The 24974-nt window shown below is 48.7% G+C and overlaps 1 protein-coding gene across 1 annotated transcript in view; it reads left to right on the top strand.

Moving 5' to 3' along the window:
• Positions 1-24974, top strand: part of CHD1 (chromodomain helicase DNA binding protein 1) — a 2212767-nt gene that overhangs the window by 1236004 nt on the left and 951789 nt on the right. The window contains exon 23 of the mRNA XM_069625454.1: positions 13886-14059. Coding sequence (XP_069481555.1) covers positions 13886-14059 — 174 coding nt within the window. The remainder of the gene's footprint in view (positions 1-13885; positions 14060-24974) is intronic.

Genomic DNA, 24974 nt, shown 5'->3' with positions numbered 1-24974 from the left:
CGTTCCCGCCGGTGAAGGCTCCGGCCCCGGCGTGGGAGCTCAACGTGGTGCTGACCAACCTCATGGGACCTCCGTTGGAGCCTCTGCACTCAGCTCCGTTGAAGATCTTGTTGTGGAAAACAGCGTTTCTTGTGGCCATCACCTCCGCACGACGGGTGGGAGAGATACAGGCCCTTTCCTGCAAGCCCCCGACTTTTCACGACACGAGGGTAGTGCTCAGGACGCACCCCTCCTTCATGCCCAAGGTGCCGTCGGACTTCCACCTCAACGAACCCTTGGTGTTGCCTGTTTTCTTCCCGTCTCCTTCGTCGCCGGCTGAAAGGACTTTGCACTCGCTGGATGTGGCTAGAGCGCTGAAGTTCTACGTGGACAGCACAAAGAGTTTTCGGAAGACGTCACAACTTTTTGTGAACTTTGGACCTGTCAATCAGGGGAAGGCTCTCTCAAAGGCTTCCATTTCCAGATGGCTCTCCGGCTCTATCATGTACTGTCATCGGTTGGCAAACCGACCACTGCCCGGCCGTCCGAGAGCCCATTCCACCAGAGCGATCGCAGCTACCACGGCGTTCCTATCTGGTGTGCCCCTGCTGGACATCTGCAGGGCTGCTACGTGGAGTTCGACACCTTCACGAAATTCTACTGCGTCGACCGGGATTCCAGGGAGGAGTCCAGGGTCGGCCAAGCAGTGCTGCGCAACCTGTTCGCCTAAGGTGAGCCTGGTGAGAAGGTAAGAGATGCTTAATGTTGAGCCTGTTGCCACTTCCCGTGGTTGTGCATGTGTGTACTGCTATGTATTCTTTTATTCATGAGCATGTGAATCCATGCCAGCCCCCATGCTGGAGAAGGAACAAGTTACTTACCTGTAACTGTTGTTCTCCAGCATGGTCTGGCATGGATTCACATGCGAACCCTCCCGCCTACCCCTCTGCGGCTCTTCACTTGGTCATACTGCCACTTCACGTGCTACCAAATCTGAAGATGGCTGCCAGAGGTGGGGCTTAGGGAGATGGCAGTCATTGGCTGTGGTCAGTATGACGCAGAGATCAGTGATTGGTTACTACAACGAAAGACAGATCAGAAACGAAACTGATACTGATTTTTCTTTACCGAGGATTCCCAGCCTGACGACGGGGAATATTCATGAGCATGTGAATCCATGCCAGACCCATGCTGGAGAACAACAGTTACAGGTAAGTAACTTGTACCTTATTGATATGGACCTGGAATTTGTGACGGGGAGTTTTTGAGTCACCATTTCACATGACTTGGTGGGGATGTGTGTTGCAATTCTCGGACCCAGTGTGGTTTTGGCTATAAATACCACCCCATTTTCTCTTGCCGAGTCTGTCTGTTCTAAGGACTGTGAAGTTATTAGGGGTCGCTAGGAGGAGGGATGGACCGTTTGCTGCATGTAACCATGTCTCGGTTATGGCAAGGAAGTCCAGTTTCTTATCTAAGTGCAGCAATGTCAACTGCGTGGGCGACTAGGGACCTGGCATTGATCAGGGCATCTAGTATGGTATTGGGGATGTTGTTATGGGCAGGAGGTGAGGGTGTGACCGTGGTTGGTCTAGTCGTCTTTGTGGATTTAGGGTTGGTTTTGGGAGAATGTGGTGGACAATTGTTAATTGACAGTGGCAGTGGCACACAGGGTATTTTGTGGGATTTCCCAAATCTGTTGCCAAGTCTGCTGTTTCGGATCATGGAGGGGCACGGATGACTGGTTATAGGTGCAGTTGGGTTGTATCCGGTGGAGGGTTCCGGGTGACCACTGAGGGCAGTGCGAGTGGTCTAGGCCTAGGATTGGAATTCAATATATCCGGCGGTGGCAGGAAAAAGGTTGGTTTAATAGGTGTTGGTATGTTCAAGGGAGGTAGAAAGTAGGTGGGTTTGATAGGTTTGTGAATAGTGAGTTTGGCCATGATTGAATGCCTCCTAGGCATGTCGGGTTGTATATAGTCGTTGGTAAGTGGGAGTGAGGGAAAGCTAATGCTCATAGTAATGAGGAGGGATCAAGGTGAGGATGCACGCTAAGGCTGGTTTTCTGGTTAGTGCATGCATAGTCATGGGTGGCCACAGAGTGGTCATATGCTGAAGACAGCTATACTGTGGAACGGTTATAGGTGAAAGGATCGACTGAAAAGGATTGAATGACAAAAGGGTCGAATTAAAAGGACCGAAAACAAAAGGGTCGAAATTAGTTTTACATTTTTTTTTACATATACCGAAACCCAAAAAAAATATAATAAAAAAAAAATGTGACCCTTTTTTTCGGCCATTAAGCGTAGTTCCTTCCCATTTCTATTTGGGTACGCAAAGTCCTTGAATTTTAACTCTAATCTGCACTGGTCGCTGAATCACCCGCCAAAGCCCCATTTGTCATTTGCAACACCCAGCCCCCCAGGAAATCCACACATTTTTTCCTCTTGACACACTAATTTCCCGTTTTCCACTTCCTGCGAGGGAAGAATACATTGGGTGTTTAAATCCCCCGCAAGGATAATGTAGGATCCCACAAATTATATTTTCTTTTCCAAAAGAGAGGTGAGTCTATCCAGAAAACCCTGAAGGCTGGAGCAGGCGGGGTTCCAATATACATGTATAAGGATCAATTCAAGAATAGGCAGCTGATTCTTTATAGTAGCCCTACATGCTCGAATGCTCCTACTATCATTAAAAAAAAAAAATGGAGGTGTTCATAACTGAGAAATGTTTTAAAGCTGTCAGCAACCCTCCAGAGGGTCTGCCGTTAGCTTTTTGAGAGGCTGCTTGATTATAAATTGTAAAGCCTTTGATTGCTACAGCATTCACTAGCCATGTTTCCTGGAACATGATTATATCCGCTGTACTGAAGAGATGCTCTTTCATTAGTCTTTTGTTGAACGTGTTGGTACCCCGCGTATTCCAGCTAATCAAGCACAATTCTGATTGACTAAAGAGGCTGGGAACCCGCACCCAGTGTCTGCAATACTTGGGTTAGAATTTCCAGTAATAAACTGAGCTAGTTATCTTGAGCCATGACCATTTAACTTTAGTCTCCTAGGCAACAAGACAGTACTCGGGTTTGCTCCCTCACCCACAATATGACCAGCTATACATTCGCCAGTCAATTTCTTGAATTGGTACTGTCCATCAAAGCAATCCTAGAGACTATTAAGCCTTGTCCTTCTAGTTCTTTTTCGCCCCTCCCCCCCATTATAGTCTCGAAGAAAGTCCAACTTCCACCACATAAGTGTTCCTAACATTAGGGAATCGCACACATTCAATGTCCTGAGAGTTAAACAAATATAAATTTGAAACCCTTTTAAAAAGGTGACAGAATGACTCCCCTGCTGAGTGATCTATAGTCATTCTTTTTTTAAATGGTCTTGAGCCAGATCTTTGGCATTGCAAACTCATTTTGCGTGTCTTCCTTGCAATTCCCTTGAGTGACCTGCATCACTGAATTCGGAAGTGGTGGAATTTGCTGTTTTTTGAGCCCCCTCAACCGTCCTCGATTTGCCGGTTCCATTGTAATCCGTATCTATGTTGGACTGCTTACCCTGCCCTGTTCTCACAACTTCTTAGAGGGTATTTTCTTCAAACTTGTGTTCAGTTGTTTCAGGAAGATTGGGGCTAATTTGATGTTCTGGACCTGGCCTTCAGCCGTTAATGTTGTACCCAATGCATTAATGACTGGCAGTGCACGTTTGTTCAGTACAATTATTGGGGCTATTGGTAGCTTGGAAGCACGAGCAGCTGTCCCAGGCCCAGGTGCCGGTTGCTTTTGGACAGTACTATGAGTTGTCGCTCCATCGGAACCTCATTCACCGCACCCATCTCCCGCCAGTCTGTTTGAAGACCCACACTAGCCTTTGTGATCGCCAGCTCAACTTCTTGGATCCTATCCGTCGATCGTGCTCCCGCTTTTTTTAACTCCATCACGTTCTTTGCCTTCTTTAGAGATAGCATCACTATTTAATAGCCCATTAGAGTTTGTAATAACAGGGGCTACTACCCACCTGGCTGAACTGTAGAAGAGGAATTTAGGAGAACTTTGGGAAAGGAGTTTGTTCCTATTTTTTTGTTACTTTGTTTTTAAATGTTTAGACTCTTTCTCTGGACATAAAGGCTTTGTTCCTCCTCCTTTTTGCTTCTCATTCCTTGCCTTTCGACATCCTCCTACACCAGTTAATTGATTCCTGACAATCTTGAACTGTCGGCTAACTCTGGGATGGACACTCTGAGCTTTTCTGGCTGGGAAACTCATCTCCTTCAAATGTGCCCTTCACCACACGCGGTGGTGTGCAGAGCACGCGGTTCTGCGTCTGGACTGGGGGTGGCGGTGGGGATCGGGTGGTGTAGCGTGGGACGATGCAGTGCATCGGGTGAGTTAAGGTGCGTACGAAGGCCCGCGTAGTGCAGGAGTGTATCTAATAATGGGCGCTAAGTCCCCGCTGGGGAGCGAGTGAGATGGCGTCAGTTTCAAGGACTTACCGGTGCCGAGTTCGGCCGAAGCTTCTGAGACGGTGTTCTCGAGAAGCGCGTGAGCTACTGAGGATGCAGCTTCCTGGTATTAAGTAAGCAGGATGGTGATTGGTCGGGTGATCGAGCAAGGTGGTTGGCTGAACGAGACAGACCCGCGGATTGGTTCCTGGCAGCGAGCACGTCTCGGGGGTGGTGCCAGCCTTGACTGGGTATGTCGTGGCAAAGGAGCCCTGCATCGTCCCACGCTACACCACCCGATCCACACCGCCACCCCCAGTCCATCCTTCGTTACCACGATCACGCCGTGCTATACCCACCTACTCTCTGCTTATCTGCACCTATCAAGCCCGGGACTTGCCCAACCCCATTACTGCAGGCCACCCCCTCGCCAGCTTCACGCGCTGCCTCCTAACCCAGACGCAGAACCGCGCACTCTACCCAGCACCGGATAGCCCTGCGGACAAATGTATCCACCATGACGACCCCGTCCCGGGGCTCCTCCTCCAAGGTTGACCCTCAACTTCCTTCACCCCCTTGGGTGCCTGCAAGCGCCTGCATGCAGACCCCCTTACCTGACTCCTCTGTCACCCGGATCCACCCTGTGGATCACTTCTCTAACTGTTACCCATCACCTATTCTTACAGTCTGGCTATCCAGCCCCCCTGACGCCCTTACCTGGGAGGATCAGACCACAACTCTCCGGAATTCACCTTTCAAACTTAATTGGGTAAGATCCATATACTGTTTTCTATCACGAAATGCCATAATAATTCTCTTGGCCTCAACACTCAATCCCTCTCTCTCCTTCCTTTTTCTCCCTTGGTACATCGTCCATGCTTTCCTTCCCTTGTTACAATTGTCAATATGTCAATGTGCTCACGTACAATTATTTACTGTTATATGAATCATGTTTCTCCTGTATCACTTTCACCACCATCACTTATCACCACGGATATGCAAACTACCATCTTGCTAATAATGTGTTCCCAAACTTTGTCCCCAAATACATTCATGTATGCATATTGGATTAAACACAATTGTTTATGATTTTTATATCCACCAATTATGTCATTTCACCACGTGTATCACCTCACCACCAAACCAACTCGCACATCACAGCCTTGAAAAAGACTAAGGTTGAAACGCGCGTCGGCTGTGTTGTTTTTCACCATGTCAAAAAATTGTCATTCATTAATACAATGATGTTCTTTGGTGCCAACCAACCAAGAAATAAATAACGTTTGTAATGACAAAACATTAGACGTGATCATTGATTTAACCAACTCGCACAAACTGTGACACGATGGACTAACATATCCAACCAGCACCAAACTAATCCACGGATTTGTCATCCCCACAAAGGTTCCTGGTTATCCCCTGTACCAGACCAAAGGCAGATACGCTATGCCCGACTAAAGCCAACTAAAGCCGCCCACAGCCGTGAAACTCTGCCTCGATCTGATTGGATTAGATGCTAGAAGCACGAAAGTTACTCGGGAACCTCTCTAACTCTCTGGCAGAACAGGTGCTATAAATATCGAGACTACAATTTGAATATCACCGTACAGCTTGGCTGCCCCCTGGCCACTAGGACAAGTGAGACTGAACAAAGGGATTCCCCTGCCCCCCATTTTGGATGTTTTCGTCCAACTCGCCACGCCTTTCATACCAGTCTGTCACCCTTAACTGCTTTCAAGCGTATGGATACCAGGATGGAGGGCGAGGTGGTACAGGCTGGTTCAGGGCAGCACAAATTATTGTCTCTGTATTAATCTTTAAAGTCTGTTAGTCTGTATAAGCAGAAGGAACTCAATGGTTTGGAGCGTATGGAAAATTGGAACAACGCTCACAGTCTTAATCCAGAAGCCGAGTGCCAGCACTCCTCCGCTCTTCTCCTGGGATATTTACAGTCTCATAAAAAGTCTCATATAAAATTCCACTGTGCCGGGCTTCACTTACCACTTACCGCGTCACACCCGTGAAAAATGGGTAATGGAAGACATCCTGTGTATGCAGATATTGATGACCAGGTTCCTGTTTATGGGTTCCGCGCCTCAGGTCTCCTCACGATGCGTGAGACTTTGCTCTCTGCAATTAATTCTCCTGTCTTCCGAGCCTCCTGAGGGCTCTGATTCGAAACACACTGCAAGCTCCGGTCTTAGTCTTGCAGCACCCGCAGAGCACAGAGGCACTGAGACTCAGCTGCAGAGGCAATAGAAATGAAAACAGGACTGGAACACTACTTCCAGCAGCAACTCCCAACATATTCTCTGACACACTTAACACTCAGCTGCAGACTCTGCTAATCTATGCATAGCATGTGATCTAAGCAGATCCACAAGCCTCAGAAGGAATTAATTACTCACTGTAATCATATTTCTGATACTTGTATCTACTTAGCTTCACATGCGCGCCCACCCTTTCTCCTCTTCTGGAGTCGAAGACGAATAGAGGTTTTCTGGTCACTATTTCTGCTTTATCACATCTGTACTCACGCTACACTTCATGCAACCACATGTCAGAAACAATCTGAGGGACCTCGACACGTGAAGGACCACGGGTACAGTACACATCACACTAGGGATAGTATTACTAACACGCCCTGTCACATCTGATTTTGAGTTTCAAAATCAAATCTTGTAATACTCCACTACTATCAATAGATGTCGGACTATGCAGGGCATGTGAATCTAAGCAGTTACAAGCATCTGAAATACGATTGAGTAATGTACCCCATATATATATTTCTGATGTTTGTTAATCTGCTTAGAATCACATGCTGTGCATAGGTCCGACATCCAGTGGTCACTGCGGAGTATTGCATTTTGTTTTTCGTAGTCGAAAAGGGACGTCGACAAGGCGTGTCTGAAATACTATCCCTATAGTGACGTGCGTTGTACCCACAATCCCTCACGCGTCGAGGTCCCTCGGATTGTTTTTTTCCGCCCAGCTACTGGTCGCCTTTACGCGGAGCTCCTCGAGAGACATTGCAGATTTCATCTCCTCGACCTTTGGTCGTTTTCCTATTTAATATATAACACATCGATGCCTCCCTCGACGCAGTTGTGAAGCTGTCTCCGCCGAGCAAGATCTTCGACGGAGGGGACGAGCGGAGGAGATCCTTTGGCGTTGCCGAAAACGTGGCCTGGCCTCGCAGGCCAAATACAGTAGGGAGAGTGGGGTCGTGGGACATCTCTGGTTCTTTTCTGAGAATGCCTTTCCTTTTCCCCTTCCTTTCCCTTCGGGTCGTTATCATGATTTATTGCCTCGGCTATGGAGGGGACACCCTTTAGGTTTTGCCCGCGTTGCAAGGGCAAGTTTACTTGGAAGGACAAGCATTCACGGTGTAACCGCTGCTTGCCCCTCGATCACAAAGAGGAGGGTTGCACGGCTTGTCGGCTTCTTAAGCCAAAGACTCTAAAAGACCGTAGGGTCAAGAGGTGGGCGGCCTACGCTATGTCGAAGGCCGAATCTTCACCCGCCGCTGCTACCACCGACAGTGACGAGGAACGTGATAACACGACCTCCGCTACGGAAGTCGTAGACCCCTCTAAAGAGCGCTTGCGCTCTTCGTCGTCTGTCCCCGGACCCGACGGGCTCGGCTCACGCCCTGCTTATGGGGATGAACACCTCAGCGACACTGACGCACACGATACCACACATAAGCACACAACCCATGGCTCTTCTTCGTCGAAGACGAAGAAAGCATCAGCGCCCAAGGAGACGCAGGTTCCACCGGCGGCCTCCTCGGACCGTTCAGGTTCGAAGCCCCTCTCGCAACCACAGCAGCGACCAGCGACTGGGCTTTCGGCAAATAAGGGCGCCGCCCCCAAACCATCGGCCGGCGCGCACCAGCAGAGGGCGCACGCCGCCGTAGAACGATCGACACCCATAATGTCGAAACCACAGCCGTCCGCTGACAAACGAGTCGCAGAGAGCTTGGCGAGGATCGTTGTAGCCGACACCCAGAAGCGTACGCCGAAAGACACGTCGAGCGCTACGCAAAGGTCGAAAGACACTCCGAAAAAGCCCAAAGAAAGACAGGGACTACCCCCTTCAGTCGGGGGGACCCCCAGCACACCGGAAGGCTTTTCGGAAGGCGACGGGACACTTTCCTCGACGTTATGGGAGAGGTCGAGCCGTTTTTCAGCTAGATGACACTAATTTTCCCCCGCTAGACCGCTCAGGTCTATGAAACCATGGAAAGGCTCCATCTCTGTATGGAGAGAATGGAAAGGTTTATGAAGACCCAGAACCCTCCCACTCCCAAGAGAACAAGAGAAGGGCCTCAGGAGGACCCCAGGGCCAAATATCCGAGACTATTCAATCCCCAGCAGGACACAGCCTCAGATTTCCATAATGTGTATGACCTCACTGGTGAGGAACAATACTTGAAGGAGGAGGATGAATTTGTGGACGATGAAGAGGGACAGAACCAGGAGGAAGGTCTGGAAGACAGCCCAGACATGGTAAGAGAAGGCTTCGGAGAAAATCCAGAAGAAGGACCTTCTCATCCCTGGCAATCCCCATCAGTATATTCGGACACTGATGTCCTGAACCTAAATCCTCCTGATAATTCACCTGTTAGAAACACGTCTCCCATTGACGATCAGCCCACGTTCAATGACCTGTTGCGCAGAGCAGCAGCACATCTCGAACTGGACACTGGGGAGATCTCTCCTGAAATAGACTTTGTGGAAAGAGTAATTAAGGAGAAACCCCCGGTCAGCCAGACGATTCCCCTCCTCGCTTCAGTGAAGAGAAGAATCATCCCTTCGCTATCCACACCCGCACTAATCAGAGGAGTTAATCCAAGAATTGAAAAACTTTTCACTCCTTCACCCTCAGACCCGCTGTACATCAGGGGACATTCCATTCCGGATTCCCTTGTAGTAACTAATACAAGGAAGAGGGCAGGGGTGCCGCTGTCCACCAGCGAGGCACCACCTGACAAGGAGGGCAAGAGGTTATATGCCCTTGCAAAGAGAGTCACATCCTCGGCTGCCTTTTCGGCAAGAATTGCGAACAACAATTCTTTGCTAGCTAGCTACGCGGACGCGCAGTGGGCCAAACTGCGCAAAGACGCCGAAGAAGCGCCGGAACCACTACGTACATGCCTGCTATCAACTATTGGCGAAAGAACCCAGGTCAACCAGAGTATTGTAAAGAACTCTCTGGATGCTGCAGACACAGCGGGACGTTCCCTGGTTCAGGGAATACTCCTAAAACGCCATGTATGGCTGCGCAACTCAGGGTTCAAACCGGAGACACAGGCGTCTTTAATAAATAAACCTGTTGAAGACACAAACCTCTTCGGGAAAGCTGTGAATGAGGCTCTGGAGATGGCTAAAAAAGAGTTCGATACTATCAAAACTCTTGACCAGATCTCTAAGCCCACTACCAGACGCGGCTATGGCAACAAACGCTTTTTTCGTGGCCAACGCCAACAGCAGAATCAGCAGCAACAGTACCCTGCCACCAATTACCAGACCAATAGTGGGCAGTACAGTCAAAGAGGCCAGCGCTGTGGCAAAGGGAGAGGTCGGGGGTCCACCCCCAGAGGCTCCCAAGCCCCCAACACCACCAAGTGACGCGAAGATTCGCGTCCCCTCCCATGCAACACCGGTCGGGGGCCGGATAACATCCTTTCTTCCAGCATGGGAAGGAATAACGTCAGACCGCTGGGTACTTTCCACCGTAGCCCACGGATACTGCATCGAATTCAATGGTTCCCCAACATACAGACCCCCGAGGGGACGACGCATGACACCGGAACACCTTGCCATCCTTCTCCAAGAAGTACAACAACTGCTGGAAAAAGGAGCCATAGAGGTCGTGCCTCTATCTCAGGTAACGGAAGGTATTTATTCATTGTACTTCCTTGTACCCAAAAAGGATCTAACCATGCGCCCTGTATTAGATCTGCGCCCAGCGAACAAGTTTATCAAACCCCAGAAGTTTCGTATGGTGACCTTACAGGAAGTGATCCCACTGCTATCACAGGGAGATTACATGACAACATTGGACATGAAAGATGCATACTTTCATATTTTAATGTTGCCAGCGCACAGAAGATACCTCAGGTTCATGATAGAGGGCAAACACTACCAGTTCAGAGTGCTACCCTTCGGCATAGCATCAGCACCAAGGGTATTCACGAAGGTACTGGCAGTGGCAGCGGCCCACCTGCGCAGGTTGTCCATCCCAGTTTACTCTTACCTCGACGACTGGCTCATGACAGGGGATTCTTACGAAACATGCTTCTCCAATACCCAAAAGACTGTAGACCTTTTGTTCCAGTTGGGCTTCTCATCAACGAAAAGAAGTCCAGCCTAGACCCCAGCCAAATCAAACCATTCCTAGGGGCTCTAATTCAAACAAAGGACGGCCTCGTCTTCCCCTCCAACGAGAGGGTCCAAAACATGCTGTTTCAGATCCCTCAATATGTAACCGGCCGAGAGGTGACGGTCCGCAAAGCAATGCGCTTGCTGGGCATGATGGCGTCGTGTATTTATTTGGTACCTCACGCGCGCCTGCGCATGCGCCCTATGCAAGAGTGGCTCAACAGCCAGTGGTGTCAGGCCAGCGGACTATGGGACGATCTAGTGGTGGTCTCGCAGGCCTTGATTCTCTCGCTACGGTGGTGGACAAAGGAAAACCTGGAAAGAGGGAAACCTTTTGCCACACCCGCGGCGGAAGCCACTCTAACCACAGACGCATCCCTCACAGGATGGGGGGCTCACCTATCCCATCAGACTGCTCACGGATTGTGGACTCCGAACGTAGCATCCAAACGCATAAATCTACTGGAGCTACTAGCTGTGTTCAAGGCGCTAAAAGCCTTCCAGGAACACCTACAAGGCAAGACTGTGTTGGTCCTTACAGACGGCACCACAGCCATGTACTACATCAACAAGCAGGGGGGCACCCACTCTCCAGGACTGTCCAAACTGGCCCAAAATATATGGAAGTGGGCTCTCAAACAAGACATGTTCCTAATGTCACAACATGTACCAGGGGAACTCAATCTGCTGGCAGACAAACTCAGCAGAGATTTCCCCCTGCCTGAAGAGTACGAATGGCGACTGCACGAAGACATCGTCTTAGACGTCTTCACAATATGGGGATTCCCAGAAATAGACCTGTTCGCAACCCTGGAGAACTCACAATGCCAAAATTACGCCTCCAGGTACCCCCAGAACCAATCCAAGGGGAACGGTCTGTCGATGCAATGGTCAGGGAAATTTGTTTACGCTTTTCCCCCGACTCCCCTTCTCAACAAGGTGGTGCACAAGATGCACCAGAATAAGTGACCATGATACTGGTGGCCCCTATGTGGGCCCGACAGCCATGGTTCGCTCACTTATGGAGATGTCGCTATCTCCCCCAGTGAAACTCCCCTGCCCGTACAACATGCTGTCACAGGACAAGGGCAGGACTCTGCATCCATGCCCCCAGAACATGAACTTAGCAGCTTGGCTCCTGAGATCATAGAATTCGGACATCTACAGCTCCCGCAGAGATGCATGGACATCCTCAGGGAAGCCAGAAAACCTAACACTCGCCACTGCTATTCTAGCAAGTGGAAGAGATTTGTCATCTGGTGCAGAGGAAAAACCATCAACCCGATTGACTGCTCTCCCACACATATTGTTCTATACATGACCCACTTATTGGATTCAGGTCTAGTGTTCAATTCCATTAAAGTCCACCTAGCGGCACTTTCTGCATACACCATGGGAAGTGGTCAAAGTGTCGTGGTGGAAGATCCCTGTTATAAAGGCCTTCATGGAGGGAGTAAAAAGGATACACCCCCCGATAGCTGACCCAGCTCCCGGATGGGACCTTAACATGGTACTTACCAGAATCATGGGCTCACCATTCGAACCCATGCACAAAGCATCTCTTAAACACCTCACTCTTAAGAATGCTTTTCTAATAGCTATCACCTCCATCAGGAGTGTAAGTGAACTACAGGCTCTTTCTGTTCTAGACCCCTTCGTTACAGTTCACAGAGAGAAGGTGGTTCTGCGCACGCACCCAAGGTTTGCTCCGAAATTCATCTTGAAATTCTACGTAAACCAGTCTATAGAACTGCCAACGTTCTTTCAAAATCCTTCCAACTTGGGAGAAAAAACTCTGCACACACTAGATGTGCGCAGAGCGGTCATCTTCTACATGGAAAGAACCAGACCACTGAGGAAGACTAATCAGTTCTTCGTCTCGGTGGCAGCAGGAAGAGAAGGGGATGCAGTTTCAAAGTCCACTATTTCTAGATGGATTGTTCAATGCATCACTCTCTGCTATACTTTTGCTAAGAGAGAACTGCCCTTTAAGCCAAGAGCGCACTCTACTCGAGGCACGGGGGCGTCCATAGCATTCATTGCAAATGTTCCCCTTGAGTCCATCTGCAAAGCGGCTACCTGGAGTTCTGTGCACACCTTTACAAAACACTACTGTCTAGATGCACACTCGAGATCTGACTCCCAGGTGGGACAGGCAGTATTAAGACATCTTTTCTCTACTGTTCCTTCTCATAAGCCACCGCCAACTCCGGGTACTGCTTGCTAGTCTATGCACAGCATGTGATTCTAAGCAGATTAACAAACATCAGAAGACAATGCATTACTTACCGTAAAAGCATTTCTGATGGTTGTATCTGCTTAGATTCACATGCGCCCACCCTTCCTCCCCGCTCGGATGGAAGGAACATAGACTTCCTTTTATATCTCTCTTTTCTGTACTCACTCACGTCTAGAAGGCTCCCTCAGGGCAGAAAAATACAAACAGAGGGACCTCGACGCGTGAGGGATTGTGGGTACAACGCACGTCACTATAGGGATAGTATTTCAGACACGCCTTGTCGACGTCCCTTTTCGACTACGAAAAACAAAATGCAATACTCCGCAGTGACCACTGGATGTCGGACCTATGCACAGCATGTGAATCTAAGCAGATACAACCATCAGAAATGCTTTTACGGTAAGTAATGCATTGTTATATATATATATAGTTTTGAGCAATGCTACTTGCCTGTGATTTTCATCTTTTAGTGTGTATTTTTTAAAGTTCGAATCATTTGCTGTATTTTTGTACATTGACTGATTAACTTTAAATTATTAAGTGTTGACCTGTGTGGACTCTGTAGCCCTAGACCACTCTGATACATTTCGTGATACTAAGCCTTGACTGTTCATTCACACTACCTTGAATGGGTGTTGGCTAACCTCTGTCTTCCCTGTTCACCATAACTAGGGTGTCCTCCTAATGTCTATCCACCCCATGGCTGACTATTAAAATCCATCTTAACATTAACTAAAACTCTATATCTGTGCCCAGTTACCCCATTGACGCACATCAAGATGGATTGTATTTTGTCTTAGTTCTTATTTTAAGAACGTTTGTTTTGATTCATTAGGTAGCTAACTTTTCTACTATGGAAGACAACGATATTGTAGATACGGAGCGCAATGCAAAGCAATGGGAAGATATAATTCCAAAAGATCAAATCATGCGCCTAGAAGAGGAGGAAAGACAGAAGGAGCTACAAGAAATGTACATGCTTCCAAGAATGAGAAAATGTGCAAAACAGGTACCTTTAACATATTTCTATGTTGTGAATAGCAGGTGACTTTGGGTTGGTATAGAGATCTTGGTGATATTTCAACCTAAGCAATAAGGAATATGAATTGTTGTATATTACATGTGTTTTTCTTTCCCAAGTGAGAAAGGACACCCTTTCTGCATTCAAAAACACTTTGTTGTACTTCTTTTTAGTATGTTATTGGTGTGCTGACACATGTAATCTAACACCCCTTTCTCCCCAGCAAGTGGCCAGAGAAAGTGAACATTAACCACAGCAAATAAACCAACGTGCTTTGATAACCTGAGTTTGTTTATCCTTGCTAGCAGTCAGACCCCACTCTTGTATTTGGTTGTTCCTTGGCCATGGGCTGCTTTGTGTATTATGCATAGTGTTGTGAAGAAAATTTGTTTTTTGACTGGTAGCCAATCTGTGCTGGTGTGACTTGTTCTCACTTTAGTGTGTGTGAGTAGTTGTCTTGCTATGTGTTCTGTATTTATTGTAGTTTGTTTGAAAAGATACTCTATCATTCCGAGGTATATAATGTAGGTGTAGTCTATTCTTAACATGAGGGAGATGACTGAGAGTGTTCTATGTGGGAAGGTGTAGAAATGGAGTATCCGCTTGATTGTGTGTAGGTGGAAGAAGCATTTCTCCAGCATGGGGTCTGGCATGGATTCACATGAATATTACCTGTCGTCAGGCTAGGAATCGTCAGTAAAGAAAAAATCTGTTGAATTTCTGAACTGTCTTTCTCCTAATAACCAATCACTGAGCTCTGGGTCATACTGCCCCCAGCCAATGACTGCCCTCTACCTAAGCCCTTCCTCTGGCAGCAATCTTCAGATTTTTACCGCACGTTCTATTGTTGGGAGTCCTCGTGTTTAGCTCTCAAGCTTTTACTGCATTTATCATTTATTGGAAGAGTATTACTGTATTTTTTCGTCAATCAGGCCTTGTGCTCCATCGATCAACCCATCCGATTAACGGGTACCCGTTGTCGGATTTCTTCGGCGCCCCTCAAGGGCGAATTTTGACGAGTTTCTTCGTGGAAGCTTCCAGAAGATTCTCAGGCCTACGCCGCGTGGACCATGTCCGAGGAGGAGGAGGATTCACCTCCCCTGTTCAGGATCTGCTGCGGCTCGCGTAATGTCTTCTCGGATGTCAAGCATTCCCAATGTCTTTACTGCCTGTTTCCGACACACAAGGAGGAAGATTGCGCGTTCTGCCACGGCCACGAGATGACCTTGCGCACAATGAATGATTGACACAGGTGACTGAACGAGTAGCTACAGGCCAAGGCCCCTGCTATGGGTGTGTCCCAGCAGCATGCCTCTCTCAGCTCCAAGAAGACTAAGCGGGCTTCTAAGGCCTTTTAGGGGGCCCCTACCATGGGGGTCCAACAGAAAGCTAAGCACCATGAGTCCACTGTCACCGGGAGTGCCGTTGCGGCGGGCTCCTCGGCAGCCAGGGCGCATTCGACGTCTTTAGCCTCCGGCACCAGTCAATGCTCAGTATCTTCGGCCTAGAGGAAGTCGGATCATCCGGGCAAGCTCAAAGAGAGGCCCAAGTCTGCACTACCTTAGAAGACCAAGGGGTTCGGGGTTCGGACCATCCCCCTAAGGAGAAGGCCAATCAGGACAAGGTTCCAGCCCTGACCGTAAAATGCCAAGTCCAGCCGGCGAAGGCCCAACCTTCCATTGAGGGGGTGGCGGCATCTCTGGCGAAGGCTGCCGAGGCGGCTCTGCAGGACGAGACCCCGAAGACGGGGGTGTCACTGCCTCCCAGAAGGGAGATGGCGTTCCGGCCCATAGAGAAGACTCCGGAGAAGATGCCCGTCATCTCCCCGAGACCTTCACCGCTGAAGGCAAAGAAAGCGGGGAGGTGCGGATGCACTCCAAGGTACGGATATCTCCTCTGAGGAGGAGCTCACCGTCCTGCAACCCATCCAGGAGGAGAACGTAGTGGACAGGCCCTACGGCGAGCACCCCAACAAAGTCGTCGATGAATGTGATGACGACGAGGTCACCGTCGAGGAGGAGCAGTAAGGCGACAACGGCGTGGGTGCACAGCCGGTGCCCCAGCTGCCTATTCCGCAACCACCTCAGCTGCCTACCCCGCCTCAACTATCTCCCAGAGATCTTTCGGTGGACATCCTCTCAGCCCTGCATACTCTGACCTCTGAGATATGGACAAGGTTGCCCATTGCGTCGGCGTGCCCCCCTGTTAGGTAAAGTTTGTATGCAGTACCCTTTGGGACCACTACACACAACTCGGACTACAGGTGTAAGCAAACCAACCTTTGATATAAGTCTGTACTACACAGTTTTGGTAGCGGAGATGAGCAGCCAGGCTTATCTCAAGAGGTGAATGTGAGCAGTAATGATGTTACACAGAGGTCTACAATCACGAGTGTTCAAATAAACTCTATCAAAGAAACCTTGAGTATAAAATACTTATTAATTTGTCAGTTATAAAACATTCATAAGGAGGAGGCAATATAATCACACATAAATATACTTCAATACTATTTCAGAATACTTTTCAAGAGGAGTAAAAGGCAAAGATTATTAGAACATGAAAGGTTACAATTATTCTTAGACAGTGCAAATACTTGAAGTTCACCAGAAGAGTTAATTCAATAGGCTAGGCCAAAGTCAATGGGCTAAAGTCTTGGATAGGATAAAGCGGTTCTGGTAAGTAAAAGGTAAAATCCCTGCAAAAGTTCCCAGAAGTAGTTTGTAAAAAGAAGAATCATACGTTGGGTCACAAGCTGATTAGGCCTGCGAGTTGCAAAAGTTTCAAGCACTTTCACTGCACGAGGTAAGTACTTGGTCTTATTTCACAGTACCTTACAATGAAGAAAAAGATGCAGCTGAAGACTTCTGTTCCTGGCAGTTCCTGTAGATCTCGCTGTTCCTGTGCCTCAGTTGTGGGGACAAGAGAGAGGACTTTGGGGGACTCCTGTACTGGGACTGGTCCAAAATCTAGCACTTGGCAAACTTCAATTTCGGTGGCTGTGAGTAAAGCACACAAACTGGTGTCCCTCTCCCTGGTTCTACGGTTTGCTGCTGCAACTCTGAGGAAATTCAACCAGTTCCGAGATAGGTGTCCAGGTGGCTTACTTGTGAGTTGATGGGTCCCACCAACTCAAAGGGAGAGGTCGTCCTTGCAGGGGCTCCTCTGTCGATGTGAACTTGGCGATTCGGACCTGCAGCAGGGCTTCACCGGGCAAACCAACGGTCCAGGAGTTGCAGAAGCCGTCCTCTTCAAGATAATCTTCGGTTCCTTCGTTACAGTGGTCGACTCTGCCTCCCAAGCCAAGAGACTTGCCTTTTATTCAGCTCTCTCCCATTCATTCCAGCCTAGCTGACACTCACCCAGCATGGTGGCTGTCCTTGCTGGACAGTCAACCAGCCAATCACCACAGAGTGCATTTGGGTCTACTAGGAGACTAAGCGCAGGGAGTTTGGGGCACCTCCCTAACTTCCTGCCCACCCCAGACACTCGGGCGCCAGAGGCGGTCTTCACTCCTGAAGCCCGCCAAAGGTGAATGAACAAAGAGACCAAACCTGATTTGGCGCGCAGAGCAAAACTCTAGAAGGACCTTTCCACAAAGAAATGGCGAAAATCGAACACCGGGACCTGTTTTTTACAGACTCAGGCGCCATCTAGAAAAACATGGCTCTGTGATTTAATGCTACCGACGCTCGCTGGCGGGAAACATCATGGTAGTTCGTGTAAAACCACTGCCACCAGCAATTCTGAGGGAAAAAGGGTAGCATTTGACTGCTACATGAGTATCTAGACATGGGGGATACTAAGTAACCCCTCCATCACTCGATTGTAAGATAGGGTGTGCTGGGTCTAGGAATTTAAGACTAGTAAAGTCAATGTCACTTTACTTACTCTGGGAAACAGTAGTTTATCCCAGAGAAGGTATTTTAACCTTGGGAAAGCCTGAAAATGTGTCCCTGTGCCACTTCACTGAGGGTGCTGTGTGACACAAATGAAAAGATGCCTATGGAGTTGGTTAGACTCCATAACCAAAGAAAAAACAAGAGTAAAACACATTGCAAAACTCATGAGAGAGTGGGAAAAAGTGTCACACTCTCTCCAGGTAAAAAGTCCTCAAAATCCAGAAAAGTTGCGGGGATCTCTCTAAGGTGAAGGGAATTAGCACATTGGGGAGAATTCTCCCTAACACCCCCCGCGGCGCCGGCCGTGCCCCGTGCAACAGGGGAAACTCCAACCAAGAAGAGGAGAGTTCAGCCTCCACCTCCCTATCCCCCTTCGCCCTCTTCTCCACCCTCTCCCTCGCTGAGGGATAAGACGACGGACACAGTGGCGACGGGCACAGACGACGACGGCGGATTAGGAGTCCTCCCGTCGCCTAGATCTTCACCGCCAGAATAGATGGGCTCGTTCCATTTGATGATCTCCAGAGCTTCTGAACTTTTTCAGCTCAACCCAGAAGAGAAGGAAAAGTTATTATATCAGCGCCGTGAGGCTAAGAGAAAGACTACCCTCTCAGTCCCACTCCTGGATGACATCTGGGACGAGGGTCTGTCGATCATGAAGAACCCTTCTACGGCCCGAGTAGTAGTACAGGGTACCGGACTCTGCGCCCAAGTGCTTGAGGGCCCAACTGTTGCCGGATTCAGTGGTGTTGGCGACAACCAAGAATTTGTCCCCGGGCGGCTCTTATTCGGCTGCAACCACCCCACCTGACAGCGAGGGAAAGAAGTTAGATGCCATGGGACGACAGGTCATCTATTCTGCGGCGACTGCCATGAAGGCCGCCAACGCCCCTGTTGCGCGCTATGACTGGGAGCTGTGGTTCAAGATCACTCCCCTCCTGGACTTCCTCTCTGGCGACAAGACGGCAAAGGCACTGGAAATTCTGCAGGAAGGCGAGGTGGCGTCGGACCATGGCATCACTGTGACCATGGACATCGCCAACGAGGGGTTCCGCCAAATGGGCAACAGCGTTTGCATTTGTCGTGGTGGCTGGCTCACGGCCACCAGCTTTTTTCAGGCTGTTCAGTCGAAGGTGTTGGAGATGCCCTTCGACGGAGACCATCTGTTCAGGAGTCCAGTAGATGAGTCTTTGCACTCCACGAAGACAGACATGGCGTCAGCTCGGGCTTTGGGCACTCTTCAACAACAGAGGCCGTCCTTTTGGCCCTCGGGCAGCAAGTCCCAAGGTTCATCCAAGGGTTTCGGTGGGGGCTCCACCTCTTACCGCCAGCCCTCCCGTTCTTCGGCCCAGGAAAGCAACAAGGGCTTTTCCAAGACCTTCGGGGGAGGACGTCGTCGCCACGATCCCCAGGCCGTCCCTTCGATGTCCAAGCAGGATTGAACCAGCCATGGCATTGGGGGGACCCGTGCACCACGATGGGAGGCCGGCTGGCAAACTTTGTCACTACCAATTGAAGGCCCTTCCCTTCGGATTGAAGTCGGCGCCAAGGGTTTTCACCAAGTGCCTGGCGCCAGTGGCGGTGCACCTGCGGCTGCAGTGGATCCACGTCTACACTTATCTGGACGACTGGATCATCCGGGCCAGCTCAAAGGACCTCGCCGGCAACCACACGGCGAGGAGCATTCGCCTGTTGACAGATCTGGGGTTCTCGGTGAACTATGCAAAGTCCTGCTTGATTCCATCGCAGGACGCTCCGTTTCTGGGATTCCGGCTCAACACATCGTGCCTGGCGTCCCCGTCAGAGGAGAGGATTGCAGCCATATTGGGCAAGGTGCAACGGCTGTTGGCACTGAAAGTCGCCACTGTGAGGACCATCAAGTCTCTGCTGGGCATGATGTCCTGCATCTCTGATATGTGCAGGCTACGGATGCGTCCGCTACAGGAGTTCCTCGACGTCCGTTGGAATCAAGTGTTGGTTAGCTTGGATGACTGGTTCCCGCTCGACGAGAGCTTCCGTTGAGCGATAAGGTGGTGGGGGGTTCGCACGCACCTGTCGGTTGGTGGGAGGAGTGGGGGGGCGCGGATTTCCAGATCCCACCGCACCAGTAGACGGTCACAACAGACACCTCTCTGGAAGGATGGGGAGCCCACACCGGAAGTCTTCATGCAAGAGGCCTTTGGCTACCGGAGGAGAAAACGCTGCACATCAACGTGTTGGAGCTGCGGGCTGTGTTTTGGGCCCTCAGGTCTTTCCTTCCGTCCCTGAAGGGCAAGGTGGTGAGGGTTTTCACAGACAACACCACCACAATGTTTTACATCAGGAAGCAGGCGTGCACCAGGTCCCTGGCGCTCTCCAAAGAGGCGCAGGAACTATGGCACTGGGCCATCGCCCAGGGGATGATCTTCCCGTTTCATCTGGCAGGAGTGAAGAACACCGTCACGGACTCTCTGAGCAGGGAGCTGCGTTCGTGCCACTAGTGGGAGCTTTGTCAGGACCAAGTGGATCGCCTGTTCTGCAGATGCGGCAATCCCCAGGTCGATCTATTTGCGACAGTGACAAACACCAAGTGCCGGAGGTTCACAAGCAGGTTTCCCCAGGTGGGGAGCATGGGGGACACATTCCCCTGGGACGGCCTATACCTGTATGCGTTCCCTCCGTTTCAGTTCCTTTGACTAGTCAATCAACTCACAGTCCCGGTGCAGGATGATCCTCGTTGCACCGGCTTGGCCGAGGCAGATATGGTACCCGGATCTTCTCGACATGTCAACGGCCCTTGCAGTCAAGCTTCCGGTGGTCGCAGATCTTCTTACCGGGGAAGGAGGCGCAATCCTACACCATGACTCAGGATTGCTGAACCTGAAGGACTGGCTCCTGCAGCATTAGAATTTGGTTACGACCTTCCAGCAGACTGCAAGGAGGTGCTTGCCAAAACCAGGAGATCGTCCACTCTTAAATGCTACAGACATAAATGGAAGAGGTTCTCCGTTTGGTGCCGTGCACAGAAGATCAACCCTCTACGAGTCACGGCTCCGCAAGTGCTGCCGTATCTACTATCATTGGCCAATGCAGGATTGGCCCATGCCTCCATCAAGGTTCATCTGGCGGCTATATCCCGCTACACCAGAGCTCCGGGGACGGTTGTCGTTATGGTCACACCGTTTGGTTAAAGGAATAGTGTGCTCAGAAATATTATTGTCCCGCTGGTTCGGGCATGTGTTTTTAAGCATACGTTGATCGATCGTACAAACATTTCCTATGCACCTTATGGTAGTTTTCCACTTTTGTACGCATGCAAAATCAAGCAACAGGGCGTGGCCATTTTGTGATAATCTTATCTGTTGCCGCATCGCCCAAGCAGGACTGCCCTTGTGGCACTAAATCATATCACCCGTCCCTGAACCTGACATCACCAAATCCGTGATATTCTCTGCCTTTCTCCGTGACGTTACTGGGCAGCGTAGCCAAACGCGCCCAGTCATCACCTACGTGACGTGACGCAGAACCCGAAAATCAACACACATCATCTCACAACACAGTGTGTCACAATTCGGAATATAAAACTGTACTTTACAAATTGTACAGTCTTGCGGTTTCCTTTTAAAGTACTTTTATTTCACAAACAGTCAGAGAGCATCCAGCGATTGCCATATTCAATCAAAATGGAACTTTTTTCTTTGCTCTCGATCTGCAAATGTTTATCGTGAGTCACACAGTATTCCTTTTTGGTACACAGGGTGTTCGTTTTGGGTAAAAGAAGCGCTTTGGTCGCATAGTAAATTGCAAGGCTTGTGCATCAACTTGGCGCTAGACCACCGTAAAGGATGTTATGTTGCCCCTAATCGCTGGTACCGCATAAGGGATCGTCCCAAAAAAGAGTCGAATATATCCAGTTATTGACATGAATCTGCAGCTGCCGGTTGAAAACTCCATCAGTTGGTATCAGAATGGCAGGATGTACCTGTTTGGAAAACATAATAGAAATTTATCATTTTACTTATTCATTCGGCATCGAGTTAAAACTAACGATTCGCACAGACGTGAAACAATGTGAAGAGAGCTAAAACAACGTGGAAAGTACTCTACAATTTGCTTCTGAGGATAATGCTATGGAGTATGTTCAGCTTGAAACGGGATGCGGAAGCTGACGCTACAATTCGAGGTGCACATAGATGGCATTTTAATGAAATATTAGTGTTGAACCTGGGGGAATCGAGTGGTGGTCCACATGCATCTCGATGCTGGACTGGCCATGTGCTTGGTAGAAAGACCGGTACACAAAGCTTGTACTTGCGTTTCATTGGAGTATGCCACACAGAACAAACTAGTACAATGTAACCCAGCAATAACGGTCAGCTAATAAGTTGACTCGTTCCTGTATAAAATCATTGAGAGTCAAACTTACCTTATATTCGGCATTTCCATTCTCTTGGCTTAACGCAGACTCCGTTCGAATAACGATTTTTCATAAACTGAATTTACATGTTCCTTAGTCCAGTTTTGGAATGGAGAACCTCATCATATCTTATGTTATTACACCCCTCCTTTAATTCAATTCCTTTCGCAATGGTCCCTTTCTCTCAAGGTCAAAAAACAATTGAACCTTATACTGTGTGTGCGATGCGTGGGCTTCCTCAGCTCACAAGCAAAAATTCAAAGCTGGTGACCTTCACTCAGAATGAAGATACATTCTTAGTTTGCAACATCTTGTCTCACCGCATCCATGAGAATTGGAATTGTGAAGCACGGGCACAGGAGCAAAAATGTGGGGGCTGTCATTGCTCGCTGTTCGTGGCACTGCTGAGGGGTAGGTGAAACTTGGCATTGACAGAATTTGCCTTACTCCAAAATTGGAGTCGAGGGTACACAAAATGGAGTCAGTGTGTGTAGCAATAGCCCCACCTCTGCTTATGTCAGGGCCTCCTTCCCCATGGCAATAGATTGGCAAAGGAGCCGCCCACCGCGAGTGCAGCATCAGGATGCCACTTTCACCTATAATGTATGTTGGCTGTCGGCTCAACCGACCCACCCCTTCCTTACATTAGAAACTACCCCCAACACATGCCCCCATGAATATATTGGTCAGAGTGCTTCTTTTTCTCACCAACAACACACTTCGATGTGCTGTTTTGTTCACAGTCAGTACTTCTTGCCTGCCGAGTATCTTATCTAGCCTAGGTCTCATCCCTTTTGTGTGACTAGCATAATTCAGCTATTTGGGCAACCTTTTGGTAAGGCAGCTGCCGAACCCCAAAGTTTCTTTCACACTGTTATCCATCTGGCCCTCCTACGATCAGTGAAGGTCCCAGAGTAGCTCGACGAAACTGTGAAATGTGGAAGCACAGCGTTACATTGTATGGCAATCGTAAAAAGGGTGCTAGTTGAAAAATAAATGGACAAAGAGGATAGATTTCAAAAGACAAATTGGATGCTTTATTTGGACCCTTCATAAAAATATTGTTGATCAAAAAAACAGATGGTAATAATTTGTACCTGGATTTGAACTGTTCAACGAGCTCTGCTTTAGGTGGGCAGGGCATGTTGGCAATGTTTTGTGGCAATGTATGTGTACTCGGAACAAAATTGCGTGCAATTATGTGAGTATGCATCTCCAAGACATTAATAATAAGATATTTCACAAAATCGAATTCCATTTCCTCATATACTGGCTTGACCACCCATTTTTTGCTTCTTTTCGTAAAGGCCATAGTGTAGCAAAGCATCCCTAAGTTTCCCGCAGTCCTCGATTGTTCACGGCCTACGTTCTTGTTATGCGCTAATACCGCTAGTAATGTCCTATATTTCATCCCTTCTATGCCGAAATGCAATCTCTTTGGCCTGTACTTTAGGCACATATTGTGGAACACCTCCAAATCTCCTGTGTGACAGAATTCTCAGAGTCCCTTCAGATCTCTTGATAGTTTTATCAAACACAATCTTCTCAAGGGCTTTGTGTGGAGGTGAAGATGGAATCAACCACTTCTTCCGTTCCTGCTCCGGCGACAAAGGGCCATGTTGACATTGGTGGAAATGTTGGATTTCTGTGGTGTCCAACGGTGAACGTTGGAACAGTGGTGCATTAGTGACCGCCATTTTTCTAGTAGAATTTCCACAGACCCATCACATGTTTTGGAGCTCCACCAAATATGGTTGCTGAAAGACTGGGAACACTGTGAAATACTTGCATAAACTTTTTTTTCCTGCAGCTGAGATTTTTTTATTGATGTATTTGGCAACATGCCATACATCAAATTGATGGGAAATATTTGGAAACTGCTCTCTCATTGTCTTGGCTATTGTAACGTGTCTGTCCGTGGCTATGAGGTCGATTTGCATTCCCCTCGATTTATCTTAGTGATTTTATAAAAACCAACTTTCTCCTTGGCCACTGAGGATTTGCATTCGGACACCTGCACGACCACCAAACTCAATTTCTTTTTACTTTCCATGTCCTGAAAGTGGTATGTGCAGTACTTTGCTGAACATCCAGGGCTGTCGCACTGTCCATTGCCAGCTAGCCTGAACCGTTTTTCGGAGAATGTACTTTGAATAGACAATTGTTCAATTTTTCAAGCTTCACTAATGGCAGGGGATAGATATTGAAGTTGATATTTGTAGTACTGCGTTTTAGAAATGAAATGGAGTCCCACAAATTGACAAACTGGACAACTTAATGAAAGTAGAGCCACTGAAAGCTGCTGCACACAGTAGATTGCCAGCTGGCAGTTTCCCCAGCATCGGTTGAGCGGACCATGAACATTTTTCATGGAAGATTTCAACGGTAGCATTTATTTTGAGGTTACTGCCTTGTGATAGACGAGTCACATTCACTAATGGCTTCCCACATACTTGCCCTCTCACTGAATGCACACATTTCAGCATCTTTATAATCTCCATCAAGCTGCTGTCGAATACTATGTATTTTGCCTCCTTTATTAGACTGTCATCCTGCATTAATGTTATTTCTGACTGAACTGTTGTTGACATATCAGCCAAACTGGGCA

This window comes from Ambystoma mexicanum, chromosome 6p, assembly GCF_040938575.1.
Source record: "Ambystoma mexicanum isolate Mex_15411 chromosome 6p, UKY_AmexF1_1, whole genome shotgun sequence".
In the NCBI taxonomy this organism is placed as follows: Eukaryota; Metazoa; Chordata; class Amphibia; order Caudata; family Ambystomatidae; genus Ambystoma; species Ambystoma mexicanum.
Note: the sequence above shows the minus strand (reverse complement) of the source record. Positions and strands in the feature narration are given on the sequence as shown.